The sequence below is a fragment of the Amphiura filiformis genome, chromosome 5, assembly GCF_039555335.1.
Source record: "Amphiura filiformis chromosome 5, Afil_fr2py, whole genome shotgun sequence".
Lineage (NCBI taxonomy): Eukaryota > Metazoa > Echinodermata > Ophiuroidea > Amphilepidida > Amphiuridae > Amphiura > Amphiura filiformis.
In genome coordinates this window covers 59,738,085-59,762,711 of record NC_092632.1, presented here as the reverse complement: position 1 = coordinate 59,762,711, position 24,627 = coordinate 59,738,085, and the positions used below count along the sequence as shown (strand labels likewise).

The window sequence follows — 24,627 nt, the reverse complement described above, 5'->3', positions numbered from 1 at the left end:
AACAATAAACCACGATTTCAGAGGCATCATACGTAAAGATATAATTACTGAACTGCGTTAACAAGTGAGGCATTAAACCAAATTCAATGACAAGTGAATACCACGAAGGAGTAACAAAGAAATTAAAATAGAGTCAATTTTACTGCCATGTCAGAGAGCTGTCACAGCGAGAAAAACTGAAATCTGACACAATAAGGTAACATGTTGGATAGAATTGCACACAATTTCCTCGGTAGGTGTTAAACTTAAAAGGACTGTGAATAAATTGCTTAAATCAGCTTCAATGCCATAGGTTAACCTAATATGGTAGAAGTGGACATTTTCGCGGAACATTAATTTTTCCACTTTTTGCACTCAACGCAACTACAGTGAAAATAAAAACACGCTAATGTTATTTTATATATAGGGCATAGATCCATGTAAGAAACCTCAAAATAACAAATTTCAAAACAAGCAAAATACGGCCGTAGTCCAAAATCGTTAAAAGTGAAAAAAATTACTCGCGAAAATTACACATCCAATCTTTTGTCTATTTTCAGGCAACATGCTGCAACAGACTCTATCTAGCTTCAAGGTTAGCTCTAAAACTCGCTAGCTACATGTAGCACTCTAATAAAACTGACGTGTACGCCAATGGGATTGATTATATTGATGACGGCACACAGCACGTACAGCACTTAACATATGGGGGGACCTTAATCAGGATCCAGTGCCAGCCAATCAGGCATTATGCATGCATCATGTATGTATAATCATATTGGCTGCTACTGACAGTGGGCTATTCCATTTAAAATCCACACTACCCCTGTGGAAGATTTAACTAAAGTATTCCACAGAGGGAGTAAGAGTTTTGAATAGAATAGACAATTCAATGGTAGCTTCCATAATTTGAAATACTCACTCCAGTTGTGTAAGATATAGATAAAGCCATAATACAGGGGGAGTATGGGTTTCAAAATGATTAACCCTGACCAATTACATTTGAAAACATACTCCCCCTATTGAACATATTTCCAAAATCTTTCACAGGGGTAGTGTGGATTTCAACTGGAATAGCCCAATCTGAACTGTTTAGTAATGACACTTGTTGTTCCTTTATTGGATATAAATTGAGAACATGACATTTTAAAAGAAGTGCAATAAATAATTTCAGCTACGGTACTAATTTATTGCTAGAAATCATCAGATCTCAAATATATTATGCTGACAAAAGGGAGGAGAGTTTGTATCAGCCCCTCGCATGCATAACTTTTTTAAATTCAAATTCACATTTTAATTCAACTGAATTGTAATTTTTTCTTAAAGGAAGGGGTATGAACGTTTGGACAGTATTTATTGTGGGACATTAGAGCACATCAGACATATCGAATTGCATTCTGAATACGAAGAATGGCCTTCTGATATCAAATAATTTTGATTTTTGAAATTCGCAATGTAATACACATTTTATGGCAAATCATTAAAATTGATATTTTTGATATTTAACAGTACTCAAGTAAACTTTATAAATCTGATGATTTCTACCTAAAGTGTATGTAGGTGGGATGAAAAGCCGACGATCAATTGAAAATTTTGACCTTTCGTATTGAAGATATGGATTTTTTTTCCAAAACACCAAAAAAATTAGGTCTTTTTCTTCAATATGAAAGGTCAAAATTTTCAATTGATCGTCGGCTTTTCCTCCCAGCTACATACACTTTAAGACTATATCATTAAATTTATAAAATTAACTTCGAGGACTGTTATATCTCCAAATGTGAAAAATATCAAATTTTAATAATTTGTCATAAAATTTGTATTATATCGTGAATTTCATGAAATGAAAATTATTTGATATCAGAAAGACATTCTTGGTATTCAGAATGCAATTCGATAGGTCTGATGTGCTCTCATGTCCCACAAAAATGCTGTCGAACGCTTCATTCCAGTTCCCTTAATGTTCTGCTTTTTTTCAGATATGTTTTTTTATCATCAGAAAAACCAAACATAATGAAACTCAGTCGCTATGTGGCCGTTAAAATAAGTGGGTCAAATGTGTATTAAAAAAATGCATCTATAGCTTATTTCCCCCTCCCGCCAAATCATAATTGCACTTCAGGTTTTCGGGCAAAAGTCGCTGCAAACCTGTTTTTTGGTAAATAGAGGTGTCTAGCAAAAGTTATTTTGCCATTTGAAATAGAACTTGTTCTTATTATTCTCTTTGGAGGATTTCAAAATTGTCACCCATACTTGATTTCATGATTCTAACATGTTCTTTTTATAGTATGTTTCAGTGATATCCACAAAAAAAAACTTGTTCCCAAAAAATTCAGTTGCTTCTGATGTTGTGTTATGCATGATTTATGTATTACATCTAGGCTCCATATGCTACTGCGCTGTAATTTCATTCCGTTTTAAATAGAACATAAATACAAATTTGACGGTATTTTTGCCAAGCTCATGAATCTGCAAGAATTTGTTCGCACACAAACATCATTTGTAGGCAGGTTCCCAGTGGTATATATCTCAACTTTTATTAACAAAATGCCCCTATAAATCATCATTTACTTGTATAATTATATAAAAAACAAATAATTTTTACAGGTACTTTTATGAAATATTTAAGAAACTTTCACTAATTGTTGTAAATGTTGTAAGGCCCAAGCTTTCAGTGTTCATCCTCTTATAAATTTCTAGTTTTACAGAACATGAATAACAGTCTCATGTTTGAATACAAGTCACTTAATGATCAGGGAAATGCATGGTGATAGCGGTTTAATCGCATCGCCATTTTCAGCTAAATCCCTCAAATTGCCTCTGCATTTCCAAAGCTAGTGAGCACTCAGGTTGGCAAGCGTGCAGGCAAGTCGGCAATTGAAATGAGCACTGAAAAGGTCAGCTCTCTCTCTCTCTCGTATGTTAATTTCTACATGGCAAGTCTTGAATGATGAGCCAGTATCACACTATTTTATCATTCCACTTGTCTCAGTCATTCTTGCTTTTGAGTTTTTTGAAACAAATGATATATATATTGTCTGCTTGTGATGCATAGGAGTCGCATAAAATTACATATTTTTGTGTAACTGAAAATTTAGCATGCTGCAGTCACTCACATGTTTTTATTTATTTATGAGCAAGTCTGTTTCAAAACTCTGGCGTCATTCTTTTTTTTTTTTCCTGAAAAATTTAACCTGCAATTTTGATACTTTCCATTTATTTGACTGTATGTACTTCAAGACTGGAGGAGTAATCTATCTTCAATACTGAATCCACTGGTTATTTCACTGCAACATGTCAGTCACTTCTTCTTCAAGGGGTGCTTATTTATCATGTTGTATGATGGTGGATTTTTCAAGTCAACATTGGGAATTTACACACATACCCATTTATAAAATATAGTCATGATGGTGTATGAAGTTATCATACTTTTATTTATTTTCTATTTAAACATTAGGGTGCATCAGATGCCCCTCATGTCAATGGATTCATCTGTCCCTAGTCTTAAAATGTTCCTATTGTCACAAAACTAACATGTGCCAAGTTTGAATTAATTCGGAGGTCGTCCTGAGGGGCCACCGAGAGCCTAAAGTTACAATGTGTGTTCCTATGTAGTAAAGTTCGTTTGACCCCTGTACAATTCCAATTAGAAGCCGATCGAACAATTTAAAGTAGCTGCCATATATATCAAAACCGTTTGGATTTAGAAGCTCAAATCTTGGGAGCTAAGCGTACTGATAATCATCTTTGAATCTGTGATGAAAATCCATCTCCAAAGAAATGACTGTGTGTGTTTTATTGTCAAAAGCGCCCCACAGTCCATATTCTTGGGAAAATCTATAATTTCTGTCTTAACCAAGTGCTATAATACTTTATTTCACACTGAAAGTTGTTAATATGTATTATATATTGATCTAAAGTTAAGAAAATCTGCTTTGTAAAAGTGTAATGACAACCAGGACATCAACATTTGTAAAATTTGAGGTAAAAATTACCACAAAATGCCTATTTCACTGAAATTTTGTATCGAGGGCGCGTGTGCCAATTCCACACATGCTCATTTTGTTGGTGATTAATTTTTATCACCGATTCAAGATGATTATCAGTACTATAAGCGCAAAAGATTTGAGCTTCTAAGTCCTAACGGTTTTGATATGGCAGCTACTTTAAACTGCTCCCTCGGCTTCTAATTGGAATTGTACATGGGTCAACGCACCTTACTACATAGCAACACACATTGTAACTTTAGGCTCTCGTGGCCCCCAGGACGACCTCCTAATTAATTCAAACTTGGCACATGTTAGTTTTGTGACAATAGGAACATTTTAAGACTAGGGACAGATGAATCCATTGACATGAGGGGCATCTGATGCACCCTATTAAACATTTGACAGTTTAGTTGTACATGTGCATTGGGAAGGGGTACTTACTATTAGAGGATGGAGCAAAAACTGAAAACTGCACAGCATAGCATGGAAATATGTGTGCTGGGCTTCACCAAAAGGGACAGGAAAACAGTGGCATGGATCAGGAGCCAAACAGAAGTTACAGACATAATCCACACAATAAAGATGAAGAAGTGGCATTGGGCTGGCCATCTTGCAAGATCAACAGATAATAGATGGACAAATAATGTCACAGAATGGAGGGGGCCTTGGCTGGGCTCAAGACACCAAAGCAGACAGAAAGTCAGATGGAGGGATGAGATAGCAAGTTTCATAGGGATCAGGTGGATGGCAAAAGCAAATGACAGGAATCTTTGGTGCCAACTTGGGGAGGCTTTCGCCCTGCAGTGGGCTGAATACGGCTGATGATGATGATGATGATGACGATGATGACATAGTTATCAAAAGAAACATTATTATGTCTACCGAGGGGTGCTAATTAGGTTGATAACTGTAGGTTTTAACTGCAAGACTTCATCAAAACATAAGACTAAAATTATAGCTTTCAAACATCAGTTATAATTACAATAAATAAAATAAAAGAATGCACCTGCAAATGAATATCGCGTATAAAACCCAACAGAGGTGCCAGAAATGGATCAACACAACAAAGAACTCCGAATGCATAGTATGCACTAAATAAAACCAAGTATATTTTAGGAAAACTACTACTGTATATGCCAATATTTTCGCGGGAATATATTTTCACGGTTTCATGTATCATTGACAATTTCACGGGTTGTTAAATTCAGCGGTTGTGGATATCTCCTCAATAGAATAACATAGTAAAATGCTTAATTATCATGTTTTCGCGGGTTTTATTTTCACGGATGCCTCTTGATCAGCGAAATCCGCGAAAATAAAACCACCGCGAAAATTTCAGCGTATACAGTATATTATGATGTCAAAAAATTCTCACTGATAATAACTGATTTATGTAAGTGCCTAGTACATTGAGGGAAGTGCGTAATCTGTGTCCACATTGCTCACTGAATCAATAAAACTGACCGGATCAATATTTTTACAACTCGCCGTGCAATGTCGCAAGTATCCATGCAGCGCATGATTCGCTGTGGCACTTTGCAAAATGATCTCCTGAGGGTTGGGCTAGCAAAAACTGCTATTACTGTGTGCATCCAGGCAGAATGCAGCAATCAAGACCTGCTGATATTTTAACTTGAAATTTGCAGATCTACATTTTAAAACCAAATATACCTTTTCAAATTTCTTGTTTGGTAGTCAGTTTTCAACCTGACCTTTTCAAGCAACATAATATGTGACCCATCACATCAAAACCAACCACTTGGCTTCAGAAATGCAAATGGAGATTTAAACATTTGGATAAACTGCCGTTTTTAGCTTTAAAATGACACCTTACTTGTTGACACAGTAAAAATGTTTTATGAGGCAAAATAATAGTCCCAAACAAAATGTTTGGTAGACTCATAACCGGTGCGATCTTACCTTTCCGATGTTGATTAAGATACTTCTTGCATCGATCCCGAGATGCGGAAAAACAAATAGTCATTTTGTCCCACATAAATGAATAAATAACAAAACCCCGATCCCCGGTGGACTCACCCAAAAGGTGACGTCACACCATATGATCGCCCTTATCCGACTTGGGATCCCCTACTCGGACCAAACTTGTAGGGGTGGCGGGGTCGGGATAATCAACATCGAAAGGTAAGATCGCACCGTTATGAGTCTACCAAACATTTTTGTTTGGGACTAGACTCAGTACACCGGTCGATCTTACCGCTCGATGTTGATTAAGATACTTCTTGCATCAACATCTGAAAGATCGATCTAGCAAGTAACCGACGGATGGAGGTACAAGATTGGTCAGCATCTGATCAGGGATCGGGAGCGGTAACGATGGTTTTCGCGAGGTCAGAAATATTTTCTCCCAACGGTCGGGAAAACAAAAAGACCACGCGATCACAGACATAAACCTCCTTACTTAATAAGTTTGGTGGTTAAGAATAGCGACACTGGTTCTTACCATGCTGAGTATTCTGTATAGTCTGAAAACCTGGTACCAGACACCACCGTATTATGATCGCCCGAACAATGTCCCGGTAAACCTCCCGCTCCCGCCTCTGATTACTAACGTAAACGGAAGTATCGTAGAGAAGGGCGAAGGTGGCTTCCGGGACTCCGCCTGCTAGATCTCCTCAAGGGACAACCGAACGGTATACCCAAGATGATGAGATAGCTCAGTGTCGAGTGGGTCGTGGGGCGCGAAACCTTCGCGATCCCCGGACCCCACCAACACCTGGACCAGCCATTGCGACAGCGGCTGGACCGAAAGGCTCTGTAAGGGTGATGAATGCGGTCGTGAGTCCTCGCAAGGCTTGTGTTCGGAAGAAATAGTGCTGCAGCGCCTTATCGGACACCCCAGCCTATCTTTGGCTTCAGCCGAACCTTGCCCAACCCTGGGGATTGGAGAGGGACGAATGTCGGTATGCACCGCGCCTGCTCAGAGTCACGAGAACAGAGCGCCCGAAACAGTGTCGCTCCAGTGTTTGTGAACACGGAAGCTAACCTCGAGACCGTGTGCAACTCAGCACCGCCGTCCCGAAGCCAACGCCAAACCGGAAAGCCATCTTGAGAGTTACGTATTTAAGCGTCGCTTTTGACGGAAGGTCAAAAGGGTGACCCTTAAAGTAATCTAAGACTGTGTTGGGATCCCTTAGGAGGATCACTTTCCTTTTTGGTAGACACTCGTTGAACATACCGTCGAGGCGTAGACTAATAAGGTAACCATCGGTTATGATAGTCAACCCGACTCGAAACCTCGGTGAATGGAGAGGACAGCTGACTTATAGCTGGCCCCAGTGGCCCGCTGAAGTCTTGCTTGGAACTTTTCTGTCAGAAACTCCGGAACTAGCAGCACAGAGGCTCTAGCGGGAGAGCTATTTGTCTCATAGCACCAAGCGTAGTATGGAGCCAGACTCTGGCTATACGTACGGAGGGTAGACTTCCGTCTAGCCCCGGCGATGAAAAAACAGCTTCTGATGAAAAGTATCCCTCCGCTCTGCGTTCCTGGTAAGGGCCATGCAGCTAACTGCAGGTGCTCTAGTGATAGACTGGTACCTCCGCTCCGGGCATCCGGAGTAGATCTGGTACTGGGAGTGCCAGCGGCCTTGCCGCCAGCAGAATGACAATGCAGTCTTCCCACCCGATCTTGGTCACCACCCTCATGAGTAGTGAGATCGGAGGGACTGCATAAGCTGTCATCCTCCCCAGTCTATGGACAGAGCGTCCACGGTGAATGCTTGGGGTCCGCGACCCTTGAGCAGTACACCGGCAGTGGATGATTATGCGATGAGATGCGAACAGATCTTTCGAGGGGTGGTACATCCCTTGAAGATCGTCTGAGCGACCTCGCGGAGCAAGGGACCATTCTGCTGGTCCCGACACCCTTCCTCGTGACAGATTGTGCGCGAGGATGCTGGTGACGCCTCGCGATGTGTATCGCTCTCATCGTAATCTGCCTGAACTTGCACCACCCTATCAGGTGTCGTGCATGCAGGCTCAATCGTGGTGGCCCGGAGTCCCCTTGTCTGTTGGGGTAGGCTACCACGGTTGTGTTATCCGTCAGGACAACGGTATGTGATTCCACGATCACCTCCTCGTGAGCGAGGGAGGTTGATGTGAAACTCTGTCTCTATGGCCCCCATAGGCCCGAGACGGAGTCTCCGTGGTTGTGGACCCCCAGCCCCGCTTTTGACGCTATGGTCGTCACTACGTGACATACCGGGGTGCAGGAAACCTGACACCCTGGGTCAAATTGGGCTGATGGGTCCACCACCAGAGTTCCTCTCGCGCGATCTCCGACAACGGAACCGCGAGGGATATTGGTGATTTACTGGGCCTGCAAGCAGGCTAGAAGGTGTAGTTGGGTAAGCCTAACGTAGAAACGGCAGTACAGTACGAGGTCTACCATACTGGCCATTAGGCCTACCACCTTCATCCATGCCACAGCGGGTTTTGCCCGAGACTAGGCCAAGAGTCAGGCACACCGCACCATGTTCGTCACCCGCTCGGGTGAGAGCACCGCGAACCCCTCCGTGAGGGTGATCTGGGCCCCTACAAAAGTGGTGTCTGCGTCGGGACCACGCTGGACTTTTTTGAGCTGATCAAAAATCCAGGGTCCCGCACCCTACGGACTATCAACCCCATGAGACCCGTAGTCTTCAGTGGAGTGCGTCCGTATATGAGCCAAACGTCCAGGTAGCAACTGATGTTGACACCCCTGTGCTTCAGGTGCGCTGCCACCGCTCTGACCAAGAGTGTTAAACACCCTGGGAGAGATGGACAGGCCGGATGGCCGTATCAAAACTGGTAATTTTGATCCTGTACCTAGAAGCGCAGATGCCTCCGATCTTGAGAGGCGATTGGCATATGCAGATAGGCGTCCGAGAGATCTAGCGATGCTGTTCCCATGCCCCTGATGGGGCAGGCTAGCACCGAGGCGAGAGTCCCCATTCTGAACCTCTTGGGCCTGAAGAACGTGTTCAACAGCCTGCGGTTCCGGATGGGGCTCCCGTCGCCGGTATTCCTTGCTCCAAGATCACCCGTAGAACGGGGGGTAGACCGGGACAATCGCCCGCTTCGTGAGAAGCTGTGTGATCCCTGTCAGTAGTGCCCGACGCTGGGGGCCGTCTGACGGCACTACTGTGGACCTCTGAAATGTGCAGACGAATGTGGGGAGACTGGGTTGCCAGTCTGTAACCCCCCACTCACCACTGACCATACCCAGGCACTCAAAGAGATGGTTTCCCACCTCTGGGTGAAAGCCATAGCGGTCGTCCACTGGGAGATCCCCAGTGGAAAAACCGCTGAGCCCCCAGGAATGCTCTGCCTAGCTTCCCTTGGCAGAGCGCGTGCTCTTCTGCGGGGCTTGCCAGCAGTTCCCGTGAGACCCTTGCGCCTCCCAGAAATGGGTGCTACAGAGGTAGTGGGCTCGGGTACTGTTGGTGGTGCACGGCCTGCTGAAGTCGGAGCTCCTACCCATGGTAAGGGCAGTTTCCGACTTCTTCAGAGTGCTCCTTGGTAGCTTCTTTGCACGGTCCTCCACCGTGGCGCAGAAGCATCCAAGAGAAAAAGGACCCTGCCTTGCCATCGCGTTGGGCGGTTGGAGTGGCAGGCCCCACCCCCGGCGCTGAATGGACACCCTATGGGCTAGGCCCATGGAGCTCTCGTTGAGGCTAGCTGTTAGCACCGCTAATAGGCTCACCTCATGGAAGAGCTCAGATGTTGTCTGAGCGTGATACGCTTGACGACATCTGGGTCCCTCTCGGATCCCCTCAGGTAGGTCCCGTGGTCCTCCCGCGTTACACGCAGAGGAAGCGTGCAAGCACGCGCGTCATAGCTCTACTGAGCTCGACAGCCCCACGATATCTACCCGTGAGGTTTGCCGGGAATGAGAGTGCAGGCGTCCCCTGTGAGGAAGCAGCAGCTGAGCATCCTACTGAAAGGATCCCTGGTCCTCCTCCATGGACTCCCCTTAGGGGGTGTCCGGGGAAGATCAGTGCTGTTGCTCCCCTCGCAGGGCAGCGGGGAAGGAGATTGTAGTGATGTCACTACGGACTCAGCTTCGACTCCTTTCCCTCGCCCACAGTATCCGTATCATGCTCCGATGATGACGGTAACTGAGGACGGGCATCTGAAAGCGGGTAAGAAGGCATAACCACTGTGTGGCTCGCCGACTACCTGCCAGCAGAAGAGGGAGTCCTCCCGCAAGACCCGGAGGTATCCGCCATGGCACCACTGGGTCCGCATGCTCTCGCAGCCGTCGTCCTAGCGCTTAGCAGCACGGGCCTACCCTGATCAAGATCTGGGTTAGCCCCATGCCGGCTGGCCTGGTCAACAGCTGATGTTGGTACTGCGTGGCCATCGCTAGGCGACACTTGCCACGGTGCTGGGCCGTGGAAGAAACACCCTGCGGCGGGTACCACGGGCATACCCAGCCGGCAGCTGACCCTGAAAAGATCCGCCACCAGGGTAACCCCATGGTACTGCAGTACCAGCACCGCCTCCCCTTGTTGCCACAGAGACTGTGGCGACTAAAGCGAGTGCTGCGGTACCGGTGCGGTATCAGCGTGGGTACCCTTGAGGGTTCCCAACTGTGGACCGCTGTACCCTCGCCACACCGCGCTCCCTGTTTGGGGGATCAAGCTGTGTGCTGGCGTGGTACCGGCGCGGTACTAGCATGGGTACCCGTGAGGGTGCCGGCTGTGTACCGCTGTATGCGTGGTTCCAGCGTAGGTGCCCGTGAGGGCTCCCGGCTGTGTACCACTGTACCCATGCCTCACTGCGTTCCCCGCAAGGGATCAAGCCGTGTGTATGGGTACCCGCTATACCGGCTGTCCCTTGGCTAGAGGGAGCTTGCCTAGTACCACGGGTAGCTGAGCGTGCATACCCCCGATCAATCACCTCGCCACCTGAATAGGCAGCGTCAATCAATGGAGCTACGCCCTGTTGATTTGACAGTGATCGATCAAGAGAGGGTAATTGACCCATTGACGATAATGGATCACCCACGCTCCGCTGGCTCTCGAGGACATAAGTGGGTTGTTGATCAGCTAGGCTGTTCAAGCTACTTACTGTACCCTCTAGAGCTTCGCCCAAGGTCGCTGTGTGTGGCGGACCACTCACGGCAGCTATGGGCGGGTGCATAGCGCCTACCACTGAAGTCAAGCCGTAGCTCGTCTTTGTAGCTGCCACCGAATGCACCTGGGTCGCTGTCCCGTGAGAGACTGCGAGCCCAACCCCTGAATAATCGCCAGCCAGTCCCTGTGGACAGCCAGCAGCTATTCTAGGGCCCAGGGTATCACTTTCGGCGGTCCCGCCATGGAACGCTGCCTTGTGACACCCCAGTTGGTTCTGCTAAGACTACACCCACAGTGTTAGCCAGCGTATCGTCTCTGCTGAACCCATGCATGCTAGGGTTCAACCCAGGCAAGCCCGGGTACCCTTGCATGCTGCCCGTCGCTGGCTACTACTGTGGCTGTTTGAGCCCGTGATATGCCTGCAACAGGCGGGTGTCCTCCTGCTAAAAACCCGTGAGGATTTTTGGCTAGAGGACTGGTATCCTCCTGCTACAAAACCCGCTAGGGTTTTCGCTGGTGGTTACCGCTCTGCTGCCTGCTACTTTGCTCCGACGTATAGTCAGTGCTTTACGCTGGCTGCTGAGCCTTTGGACGCTTAGCAGTCCCGAAGGAACCGCCTGCTTGTCCGGGACCGGAGCCCCTTAAGCAGACCTGCCATGACCCATAGGGGCTGTCACAGCAGAATCTACCGTGTCGACTGGTATCCTCCTGCTGCAAAACCCGCTAGGGTTTTCGCTGGTGGTTACCGCTCTGCTGCCTGCTACTTTGCTCCGACGTATAGTCAGTGCTTTCGCTGGCTGCTGAGCCTTTGGACGCGCTTAGCAGTCCTCGAAGAACCGCCTGCTTGTCCGGGGACCGGAGCCCCTTAAGCAGACCTGCCATGACCCATAGGGGCTGTCACAGCAGAATCCACCGTGTCGACCTTACCAGTGCCCTTGGTAGATTTCTTCTTCGTCTTATGGCGATGATGGAGCCTATCCCAATCGCTCAAGCTGGAACTCGGAGAGTCCTAAGCAAAAGAAAGACATCTAGAAGATCGTGAGCACTCCCTGTGGGTGAAACAGAGCGGTGTGGGTCCCGCTCCGTCACCAGGGAAGGGCAAGCCCGACAGGGCCGAGGCGGCGAGGAGAAAGGGAGGGGGCACTACCCCCCAACACGCGACTCAAGCCCAGTAAGCAAACCTGAGCACGGAGGCTGGTCGCTAACGTTAGTGGTAAAGTAAGGACTGGCTAACTTTATTACTAAAATGTCAGACGGGTCCCTACCAATCCCCACCGTATGAATATCTGATTAACTCGTCTTATCGGACGGTAATGAAGACATAACGATAGAGTAATCACCCTAACATAGCAACAATAACCTACCGTACATGAAATACAATGTGTATGTACAAACATCTATTGTAACTTACAGGCTGCAATGGTTGTTTTACGTGGGAAACAAAATGAATGGCGTCAACGAGCGGCCATATTGAATTGCTCGTGTGTCCCGTATACAAACGGAGGCACGATATGTAGCTAAGTTTTGGATCGTTTTTTTTTATTTTTTCGCCAGAAAATGCCGTCAAAACTATCCTCAGCCGAACAATACCGGTTTGGTTTACCTAAGGTGTGAAACTACAACCGTATATCTCGCCTTTGTCGAGAATTGATACACAGTGCTATGAACAATCGATAGGCACGTCTGTGTCAGTCGGAGACCAAGGAGGATAAGGATTTATCATATGGTGTGACGTCACCTTTTGGGTGAGTCCACCGGGGATCGGGGTTTTGTTATTTATTCATTTATGTGGGACAAAATGACTATTGGTTTTCCCGCATCCCGGGATCGATGCAAGAAGTATCTTAATCAACATCGGAACGGTAAGATCGACCGTGTACTGAGTCGCTCAAATTTCTTTTTATTTTCATTATATTTTCTCATCTTCTTTCATTGTTATCTGAAAATGAAGCCAGCTGCGAGGTGGTCGGTTTTGATGTGATGGGTCACATATTACTATTTTTAAATACTCTATTGTCTGTAATAAAAGTAACCCCTCTAATAAAACTCTGTGATTTTTCAATGAAAAAGTGAATGATATGCAATTTCCATGCCATATCCTGTGAGTAAGCTCAAAACTGGCATCAGTGCTGCTGGCTATCATGATCGCCACATTGCATTAGGGCTCATATTGAAATACCCTACCACGTTTTCACACAGAAAGAAGGCAGGATTCCCCTCGCTAAGCGCCAAGCCCTCAGGAAAGCTCGGTCATAAAGCGGATGGATTATATGCATCAGTGATACACCCTGCCCAGGATTTTAACAAAAAGAAGGCTAGCACAGGAAAGCTGCAGGATGGCGCACACCTTCCTGTGTAAGGGAATTTCAATATGAGCCCTTAACAAAACCTACTCTAACTGCCATCCAGTTCATTGCCAAATAGCATAATTTATGGTTGAATTTCACCAAATATTTAAAAATTAACATTATGGCCTTGTAATTTTGTAGTATTCAGTAGATACACAATGCCATACTCAATTTGAACCATACATTGGGTGTTAGTGATTCTTTGCGATTTTCAACCCGATTTTTAACCCTAACTACATACATGTACACCGCATGCTACAAATACTACAGCTGAAAGCCACTGCACATGCATGCATCCCACATGATGTGATGACGCAAATACCCAAGTAGTATACGTAACATATTCGTTGGCCGGAACAGCAAACACCAATAGCTACTGGTGGGCGACCTAGTGCTTGCGTCTTGCGAGGGGCCTTGGGTTCAAATCCCATCCCAAACAAACTTCTTTGTTCATCTTCTCTCTTTATTCCTTCCTTCTTTCCCTTCCATTCGCCAAAGAGCACTAAAGAGAGTTTAATAGGGTTAAGCTTTTTTCACTGGAAATTTATTTCTATTTTAAAACTAATAGGCCCTAAACACTTTCCTTTCAAACAAATTGCACGCCCAGGTTGTTGTTTTACACTACACATACAATGTTTTTATTTTGTTTTTCAAGCTATGGACATTTCTGATTTTCAGTTTGCAACATTCTGAAAGAAACATTCACTGAATAAGGCAACATTGAAAAAAGTTACACTTATGCAATGTAATTGATTGACACATGAGACAAAGGAAACAGAGAAAAAAAAGAGAGGGAGAGAAATGACAAAAAGGAAACCCGTCATTTTGATTTGTTTTAAAACATTTGAAGTGGTTATTGTAAATTGTGTCCCTTTTCCTCCTAATTTGAAATGACCTTTTCCATTGGTTAGTGAAAATAAAGATGACTGATAATTTACATCTTGTAAAATTTAAATCTTTCATATAATATATTCCTAAAAGAAATGTGTAAATTCCTGGGCATAAATTTAGCTCATTTTGAACAATGCAATCACTCAATTCACATGACACAAGTTTGATTACACACAATACACAAGCTGTGATATCTGGAGAAAAGCTGTGTGCTCCACACCTCCATATCATAAATTATACAGCAGAGAATCAGGCGCATGTTATATATGCTCCCGTATCTTGTCATTTTTTTGTTTCCTTGTGAGGGCCTTGGCTTCAAAATTACCTGTCTGGCTGGCTGTACATGCATGTAGCAAACATCAGTGCTTGTTAGATATTTGCATTTAGAGCCTTGAGAAGGGTTGTGAAGTGGAAAATATTATTCAGTTGTGTTAGAATGTGATACATGTAAAAGGTCCACAAGATATGTAACTTGGATGCAAAACTAAGATTAGTTCAGTAACTGGCAAAGCCGTAGCCAGGGGGTGCCACACACACACCCAATGCCAATCCAAATAAAAAGACCCACTTTTTCTGTACAAAACATTGAAAATCAGCCCTTTTTTTAAAGAAAAATTTCCACTTTTGAGCATGCTGCACCCTCAATAAATCCAAATTAAGGGCCTGGTAAATTTGCCAATATGCTTTCATTAGGCAAAAAAAATAAAGGTTTGTCTAAAAGCTCACGAGTGGTTTGAAAACATTTATGCGAAATGCAATTTTTTTTTTATTATTCCCGACTTGGTATTTTTAAGGGCTCATATTGAAATTCCCTTTCACAGGAAGGTGCGCCATCCTGCAGCTTTCCTGTGCTAGCCTTCTTTGTTAAAATCCTGGGCAGGGTGTATCACTGATGCATATAATCCATCCGCTTTTATGACCGAGCTTTCCTGAGGCGCGCGCTTAGCGAGGGGAATCCTGCCTTCTTTCTGTGTGAAAACGTGGTAGGGTATTTCAATATGAGCCCGAAGGTATTTTGTTGGAAAAATGAAATAGGAATGCCACAAACATCATTTTAAGGTGGTTATGGAGGCATTATAAAAGTGCTCTAAGTATGTTTTAAACAGATTAATTGAATAGAGCAAAGTACACTGATCAATATGCCTTTTGTTTGGAGTCAATTGGACATACGGTTTTCAAAATATATCAATTTATATTTTCTTTGTATCTTATTGTTTTTATCAATAATCAATAAAGTTAATGAGCTAAAATGACTGGAGAAGCTCATTAACATATAGTTTTTGCCAATATTTTGCTAAAAATCCATGCATAAATGTTCAGGGTACTTCTATTTTGCATAATTTTGCCCTGAAACTTGGTCAAAGTGTTTCTAATATGTTCTAATGTAGTATATAGTGAAGCCACCCCCTAATTTGCATATTTGCATAATTAATTAGCATTTATGCAAATTAGCTCATTAATTATGCAAATATGCAAATTAGAACGGGAAGTTACTGAATGGAACACTAAGGACTCAGACACCAAGGACTCGGATGGGGTGGACATGACTACAACACTGCAAAAAGAAGATCATAATCATAACAAAATGTGCAAATAAAAACTATTAAATTTTTACCATGTAACACAAATTATACCACCTTATGATATTGACATGCGACCATGTACATACTTCTTACCTTAAATTGAATGTGCTGATTTTACCAACTCTTCATAAAACATTACATTCTACGCACCAGAGGAAAATGCGATCGTGGTATTCGTGGCCGCAATCACATTTTTTGGGTGCAAAAATTAAAAATTCAGGAACATTGTTTCTCCACCAGTTCCAACATTTTTGCATTATTTTCGGGAAATCATGTTTTATGGTAATGGTGCCTACATTAATTTCTATCCTCAAAAGTGAAAAACATTGCATGGTACTTTCCTGGAATTGCGGGGGAGGCATTTCATATTAATGCAATATTAGTTGCAACTTTGTGATACAACTTACAAGCGATTTAAGAATGACATTACAAATATATACTTCAGTAACTTTAATTTGAGAATTTCACAAATTTCTTGAAACAGGGACTGAAAAACTTAAACCAATGGTTAACTGGACTTCTTTGTTTAGTATGCCTCTTAATTTAGATTCATAATGTATACATTGTACACAATACATGTAACTAACAACGTTCGGTATATTGTTTGAACACTTACAAACAACTTACACAGCAAAAGCTAGTCCTGACACCTTAACTATTCATATAGTTTTTAAATCTAAAACTCCAAGTTATAACTTACCCGAGCTTCACCAAGTCCCAGTTCCAGCGTCTCCAGCGACTTTTCGATAATGCCCGTCTTTTCCTCCACCAAGTTGGAATCTCCATGGTCCTTTTTCACTACTTTGAGTGATTTATACAGATTGTTCAAGATATCATTATGCTCGTTCTTGAGCTGCTCCAGACCCTTGATCACCTCCCGCGTGCCGCTAATTATCTCATCCTGGCTTAGGCTCTGGTGTGTTGAGCTACTACTGGTTCCAGAAGACATTTTGAAGTGTTTCTGTCCTCACACTTGAAATCACCTGAAAGATCAAGTTTCAATTGAATTTATTTTGATGTAAGTTGTAACCAAAATAATGAGTTATTTTTATCGGACAGGTTATGAACAGTCTGGCATCGGGAGGACGGGTAGCTGCTTGCTGGCTAAGCTCTGAAGTTAATATAGACTGCAAAGTCTCAGTCTTCAGTGATAGCCAGTCATTTATCTGCTGACAATTCATTAGTTTGACATGTACATGAAGCAATTATGTCAGACAAAAGAGGGGCAGAGGTTACAATGTAGGTTACCTTCAAGTCTTTTCATGACCATTGACCACTCAAGCATACTACTTGCGGATATTGTGCAAGGCCTGTGGATTGTGACACTAGAATGTCAAATGTCATTTGCCTATTGTACATGCAGGGTTCACAGTTTGCTCTCAAATAACCGGGTCCACTTTTTTATGCTGGACCCATTCAGATCCCATTTAGTTCAAATTTGCGGGTCCCAAATTGATTTTTGTGGGTCCAAATTGTACAAAACTTCAGAAACACCGGAAATGTATTTTCAGTACTGGCAAAGCGATAAATATTAAAGTATGCGAATTCGCACCCAAAACTTACCAAAGTCAAGTCAAATTACTCGGTAAAGACGACTTGCCGCGATCGGCCGACTTTCTCATAAAGAACTACAATTACTACCTAATAACATGCACTATCTAATTATTTGGTTATTTTGTTATATTTGCTTGATTGAAATATACAACTACCGCAAAAACGTGTTTTCGCGATGTCACCAGGAATTGACCCTGTTTGTTGACATTATTATTGTAACATAATATTTGCACGATCCGAAAAAAAATCGCAAGTCAACCTCTTCCACAGTTCCCCTTGTATCGCTGATCAAATATTTGTGCAAGAAACAACGATGAGGTGTGTATCATGTTGCAGCGATTTTTGTAATTGTATGTAATTTACTAATTTATGAATGAAAAGTTGTTAAAAAATGTGCTGCGAGCCGACTGAGCTGGGTTATCGCACAATGACGATCTATGATGATATTTTCTATTTTTTTCCGCGTCCAAGCACAGCCTGCTGGCCCCATTCAGGTTACAAAAAGCATCCTGGACGCGAAAATGCGATAAACTGTGAACCCTGCTTACATGTACCAGACTTCAAGAGTCCTGTTTATCACTCAGTCTCAGGGACAGTTTGTGTAGCTCAGAGGTTAGAGCACTCGCCCTGCAAGTGAGAGGTCTGGGGTTCAAGTCAGGCTCAGAAATCCAACGCGAATGTATCCGGCTTATTCCATGAAGTTGGGGCACAATACAAATTGGGAGAATTTTATAGTATAAATGCAATTTAATATTTCTTATATTAACGTTTTCTTCTCAGTTGATATTTTCTAAATAGATATGAAGTTTAACTTTCATGTAAAAGTTACTTGAAAATTGTACCGTACCTATTATTTTTTTATTTTTACGGGCCATTAAGTGGTTGGTGTCCAGCACTTTTTAGGGCAAAAAACGTGGCATAGACAAAGCAAGTATGTGGAATACAAATAATTTCAATTGTAACATCAAACAGTCAGTTTTACATAATATTCCATGAATTAATGTTGGTAGTAACTAAAAAGTACATTTAAGGTTATTAATTATTTTAAACTGTTGTGATTTGGTAGTTCACAGCATCTTACTTAATGGTAGTGAGCTTTGGCAAAAACTGCATTGCTCAATTCATAGCGAGCGTGTAGAAGAATTAAAATATCACAGATGTACTTTTATAGGTGCTGTGGTTCTTGAGTTACGTTGTAAAGAGGGCTGAAACAACAACACTTTTGTAAAACGTACATAACTCATTAACAACAATAAATTAAGCAAGTTTGCAAAGTATACGATTTGTAGAATGAACTTTTGCAAAACATCAAGGTGTTAATTTTCAATAATATATTGATCTAGATAATGGAAATCGATTTTTAGGTTGCTTCGACCAACAATGCCTCGTCTACCCTTAAACAAAACAGAAACCTGTTAATTAAAAATTATGGGATGTCAAAAATGAGCTTCCCGATGCTACACGCGGTGTCCAGAAAAATAACTTGTGTAGCATAGGTATTAACAGCTCACCCACATCGCATGTATCATTTAAATCAATTTGTTTTGTGTTTTGATTGATGTAAACATGTTTATAGGAAGTTTGACCAGCACTTGTGCCCAAGCTCTCAGTCATTTTAAAGTTTCATGAGAAAATGTCACTGCGGTGTCCATGTGTAGCATCGGGAGATTTCAAACCATTACACTTGCTTACAGCAAGCAGCAAGGTCAGTACACATACTGACATGAATGGACTTATTTTAAGATGTGACTGGGTAGGGGTTTTCAAGGGAACTTGAGTTGAGGAGCTGCTATTTTACCAAAGACTAAATATTTTGAAACTAGATGGACCGCGGTTTTCGACGCACAGCGTCGACCGTGATGCCTCCACCAAAGGGTGTGATGTGGCCTAAAAGAGATGACTGAATTTGACCTTAGACAACACCTGGATGACCCCAAAACAACCTTCCAATGACTCCTGGGTGACCCCGGATGACCCCAAAATGACCGCCCAAAAGGTTGGCTCTAAATGTTGACTGTGCCCACCAAGTTTCATGCCCATATAGTAGTTTTTACTAATTTGACCTCAGATGACCCCCGGTGACCCCAAAATGACCTTCCAAAAATTTGGCTCTAAATGTTGACTGTACCCACCAAGTTTCATGCCCATAGGATAGTTGTTACTAATTTGACCTCAGATGACCCCTGTTGACCCCAAAATGACCTTCCAAAAATTTGGCTCTAAATGTTGACTGTACCCACCAAGTTTCATGCCCATATGACAGTTTTTACTAATTTGACCTCAGATGACCCCGGTGACCCCAAAATGACCTTCCAAAAATTTGGCTCTAAATGTTGACTGTACCCACCAAGTTTCATGCCCATAGGATAGTTGTTACAAATTTGACCTCAGATGACCCCTGGTGACCCCAAAATGACCTTCCAAAAATTTGGCTCTAAATGTTGACTGTACCCACCAAGTTTCATGCCCATATGACAGTTTTTACTAATTTGACCTCAGATGACCTCAGATGACCCTGAAATGACCTTTCAAAAATTTGGCTCTGAATATTGACTGTACCCATCAAATTGCATGGCCATATGACAATTTTTACTAATTTGACCTCAGATGACCCCTGGGTGACCCTGGATGACCCCAAAATGACCTTCAAAAAATTAGGCTCTAAATGTTGACTGTACCCACCAAGTTTCATGCCCATACGACAGTTTTACTAATTTGACCTCAGATGACCCTGGGTGACCCCAGATGACCCCAAAATGCCCTTCCAAAAATTTGGCTCTAAATGTTGACTGTACCTACCACGTTTCATGGCCATATGACTATTTTTGCTAATTTGACCTCAAATGACCCCTGCATGACCTCAGGAGACCTTGACCCACTAACCAATACAAACTTGTTTTGTCTGGGATCAAGATGCACCCACCCACCAAGTTTGAGGAACGTGCGACCCCTAGTGTCCGAGAAAAGAGGTAAATAAGGAAAATGGGCTCCTTGACCTCAAATGACCTTTTACCTCAGTAGATGACCTTGAACCTCACCCAAAAAAAAGCAGCCAGAGTTTTTGACCATGACCCACCTATCCTGAAAATCTGAAGTTAATCCGCCCATCCATGCCCGAGATATAGCCTCTGGACAAAAACAGTATGCCTCGCGGTGGAGGCATAAAAATGGTGTGGTGTCCATGTAGCATCGGGATGTAGCATCGTGATAAAAGTATAGCTTTGGGAAGCAAACAGTTATAATTTTTGTAATTTCTTCTTATATTTTGAAACTAGATGACAAACAACTAAACATATTAACTTTTGAGGGCAGGCAAACATTGTAAAATATTTATGTGATTAATTCAAATTTTTATGCACTATCAGACACGGTGTCCATGTAGCACCGGTACACAGTTTTATGTATTCACCATTTTTTTAGGTATCCTTGTTTATTTTTTCTACAACTTGTAATGTGCATAGGCCCAAATGTAATTTAATAAATAACTTTATCACAAAGTATGATTACTTCTTGTGCAAACTCATAATCCTACCGATTCTACAGGACACGGTGTCCAAGTAGCACCGGTAGAATTGTGTTGAATTTTTGCAACAAAGGCAGGTTTTTTTTACTTCTAGTTTCAAAATAAACTACCAGCTGTGAATCTCAGAATAGGAAATACTTTCTGAACCATCCTAGCTAGGTAGCTGTAAATATATTCCTTGTGAATTTTAGAAATCGAACATAATTTTGAATAGATTTACCCGTTATCCTCCATTTTTGATGCCTCGTAACTTTTGTTTCTGATTTAAGAAAGTGTAATTGGTAATATATGTTGAATATTATGTGAATTTGCCATGGTAGGACATCATAAAAAAGTATTTTATTAAGACATGTCATGGACAGTATGTTTAAAATAGAGAGAACTAGTCTAAAATGGTGCCCATGTAGCATCGTGATATTTGCCTTGACTGTTGAACAACAAACCACTACCACAGAAATTCTGTACTTTCCAATGCAAAAAGATGACTTTTTTGTTGAAGGATGATAGTTGAAGTAATTAAAACACACATTAGCTTTAGAATTAAGTCATTTTGAAATTTTGACCAATTTTGTCACACTTTGTGCCCCAACTTCATGGAGTTAGCCATCCGCGAATCGATTCGCACAAAGATTCTCGTAAAACATCAACCGGGCGAATCCATATGGATTCGCGTAGTGCATTGGCAGTTTACAGAAAGAAAAAAATATGTACCAAGTTTGGAATTGGCTGATATGCTCATGATGTCAGCCAATCACCATCCAGGAATCTTGATGATGTCATAAGAATGACGAAGTGTTTTCACTGTTTTGTTTCTAATTTTAGCTGACATTTCATTCAGGATAATTCAGCTTGCCATATTTGGAACTATTGGGGTACTACACCCATGGCCAATTTTGTGCCTATTTTTGCATTTTTCTCAAAAATTATAGCGCATTGGTGACGAGTAAGATACCGGTATGTATATTATAGGGGCAAGGACTACAACTACTGCACTGAAAATTCAGCAACTCAAGGCAAGTAGTTATTGATTTATTGATCAAATATTGGTTTCCCCTCATTTTTGACTGTAACTCCACAACTGTTGTCTGTGTTGAAATAAAATTTCCAGTGCAAAAATAGGCTCAAAATTGGGCAGGGGTGTAGTACCCCCTTTAGCCCACAATGCATAATTTATGGTCAGGAGATATCCCTATCCATGAATATTCATAAACAATATGGCATGTGTTTAAAACAGCGACAAAATTTGCTCCGGTTTTCACTGAAATAAACCACCTTATTGTACTGTCTTGTGAGTACCTATTAAAATGTCGGATATTCATGATTTCTTGATTCGGAACGTCAGGAGTCGTCAATATTGAACACCTAAAAATTGTGTGATATTGATAGTTAAAATTGTACACAAGGGAATTTTACTGTTTGTAAGGATTGATGAATAACACTGTGGGTAAAGCATAAACGGAAGCCTGATGTTTGAATTGGTGTTTGCATGTTTTTTGTATTAAAAAATGAAAAATAAAAAAAAGCATTGCACATTGCACTTTTCAGGCCTGCTCATGTGCAGATGTGATATCTTGGGGTATTTTTTGATCTTCGGCCTTGCTTGGGGAATTAGAGGAAACTGACATTCATGACCAAGACATATCCATGTCCGAGACATGTCAAGGATAAAGTTTAACACTTTAATATTTTGCAGATTTCCTTTAAACATACACTGATACAGACCAACCTGGCCTGGGGTCAATTACACTAAACTTTTAACCCTTCGTATTAACTGAAGTACCGTAATTTAAACCGTTCGTATTTTTATGAATACCCCTTGATCTACGTAACTTTACGAACTCGAAGGGTCTGAATCCATGGAATCCCTATTATTTGCAAAGCGAAAGGGTTAACTTCTGTTCATAAGTTTAATAGTGAAAAGTTACAAATGATTTTGAGACTGACAAAGGTTCATAAAGTTTAGTGAAATGGACCCCAGCACTGGCACCTGCTAACCGTCCAAGCTCGTTCAGCGCATTTTATACAAGCGGTTGAAGACAGCTTTGCGTCCTATTGTTATTGCATTGGATTATAGAAGATTACCTCACGACCACAACACTTCCTATCAAGTCCAAAGAGCTTATTGATGTGCAATTGTTCAGAGTTGACATGACACATGTCGATCGATCATCGATTCTCTGCATTCACAACACTGAAGTCTATTATTTTAATATCACTGATTCACAATAACTACTTCGCGCATACCAAATAACTTCTGTGTGGCCTATGTAATGTAGCTATGTATGAATGAGCCGACTGTTGCACAGAATATCCTTTACCAGACCGGGTTGGGCAGGGTATTTTTAATTAATAATGCTTTTCAATGTTTCTGCCTTTGATAAAATAAATGAAAACGGCAAGAAGAAGTAGAAGAATAAATTCAAATAAAAAACAAACAGAACAACAACAAACCTTGATATTGAAACGAAAAGAAGAAGAAGAAAAAAAGAAAGAAACTTGACTTGATAGACTAAATTGGAAACTATGATGAACTTCAGGCCTACCTAAACACCGATATTTTTTAAAAGATTTCCCCTACAGAAATTAAAACAAATTATATAAAAACAAAATAATCTATGAAGCATTGAAGATGTTGTCCTAAATTATAAGCTTAAAACAAGCTTTCAACTTATAAACATAACACTAAAATATAGGCCTAACATAAATAAACAAACAACTATGATTAAAAGTTTTCTCACTAGTTGTGAAAACAAATCTTTCTGGAGCAAAAATTTAAAAGTAGGCAGTTGCATGCAAGTATTGCGTGATATTTAGGCACGTGGCCTACAGCATGGGTGAAAAAATATTAACTTTCCCGGGAAGCGAGCTAAATTCCCCCACAATTAATAGCAGGTTTTTAGGCCAAATAAAAAATAAAACATGTTTCACGTCCCCTCCCGCTTCCTTTTTTGAGGTTTCCTCAAATTTATTTTTATTTTTCGAAATTCAGTTTTTTAACTTTTCAAAAAATATGTCTATGAAGTTGGGATGCTTTCTATAGCTTTGTTAAGATACAAGAAACATTTTAAGAAGGTTTTGTGATCATTAGAGGGGGTGTAACTCTCAGAACAACAAATAAAAAAGGGCCTCCTCCTTTTTCCAGACATTATTGTATACTACCGATGCGCTAAAACAGCTCTAAGTATGGGTATTTACACCAATTTTATGATAAAAATAGAAAATAAAAAGTCCCTCTTCCTCCTTTTTTTCAAAACCCGGACGTGAAACATGTTTTATTTTTTACTTGGCCTTATATACAAAAAAGACACACTTTCCCTCCAAATTCCAGCCCAAAAACTAAATTAGAACTTATGATAAAAGTCAGAGAAAATGTTTTGTTAACCATGTTCACTTGTTGAACTTATGATTAAAATCTTATATACAAGTTACAGATAAAAACTTTTTCTATAATATTTCATAATAATTAATATAACACTTAGGCCTATTGATACTACTTGAATAGACCAGGAACACATATAGGGGGGCCTACATTTTTATTTTTTTTACTTGGCCTTAATATATTGTTACATATCAATAATAAACTAATAAATTAGTAAATAAATGAATGAATATAATAATATCAGGATAATCATAAGCCTACAAAATTTTTATAACAAAGTAAAATACGGATTTACAAATAAGTAGGCC

General features: G+C 41.6%; 1 protein-coding gene across 1 annotated transcript in view; it reads right to left on the bottom strand.

Moving 5' to 3' along the window:
• LOC140153461 (kinesin light chain-like) overlaps positions 1 to 24,627 on the bottom strand; it is an 84,949-nt gene that overhangs the window by 59,237 nt on the left and 1,085 nt on the right. Inside the window, 1 exon segment of the mRNA XM_072176218.1 lies at positions 16,564 to 16,846. Within this exon segment, the coding sequence (XP_072032319.1) occupies positions 16,564 to 16,812 (249 nt within the window). The 5' untranslated portion in view covers positions 16,813 to 16,846.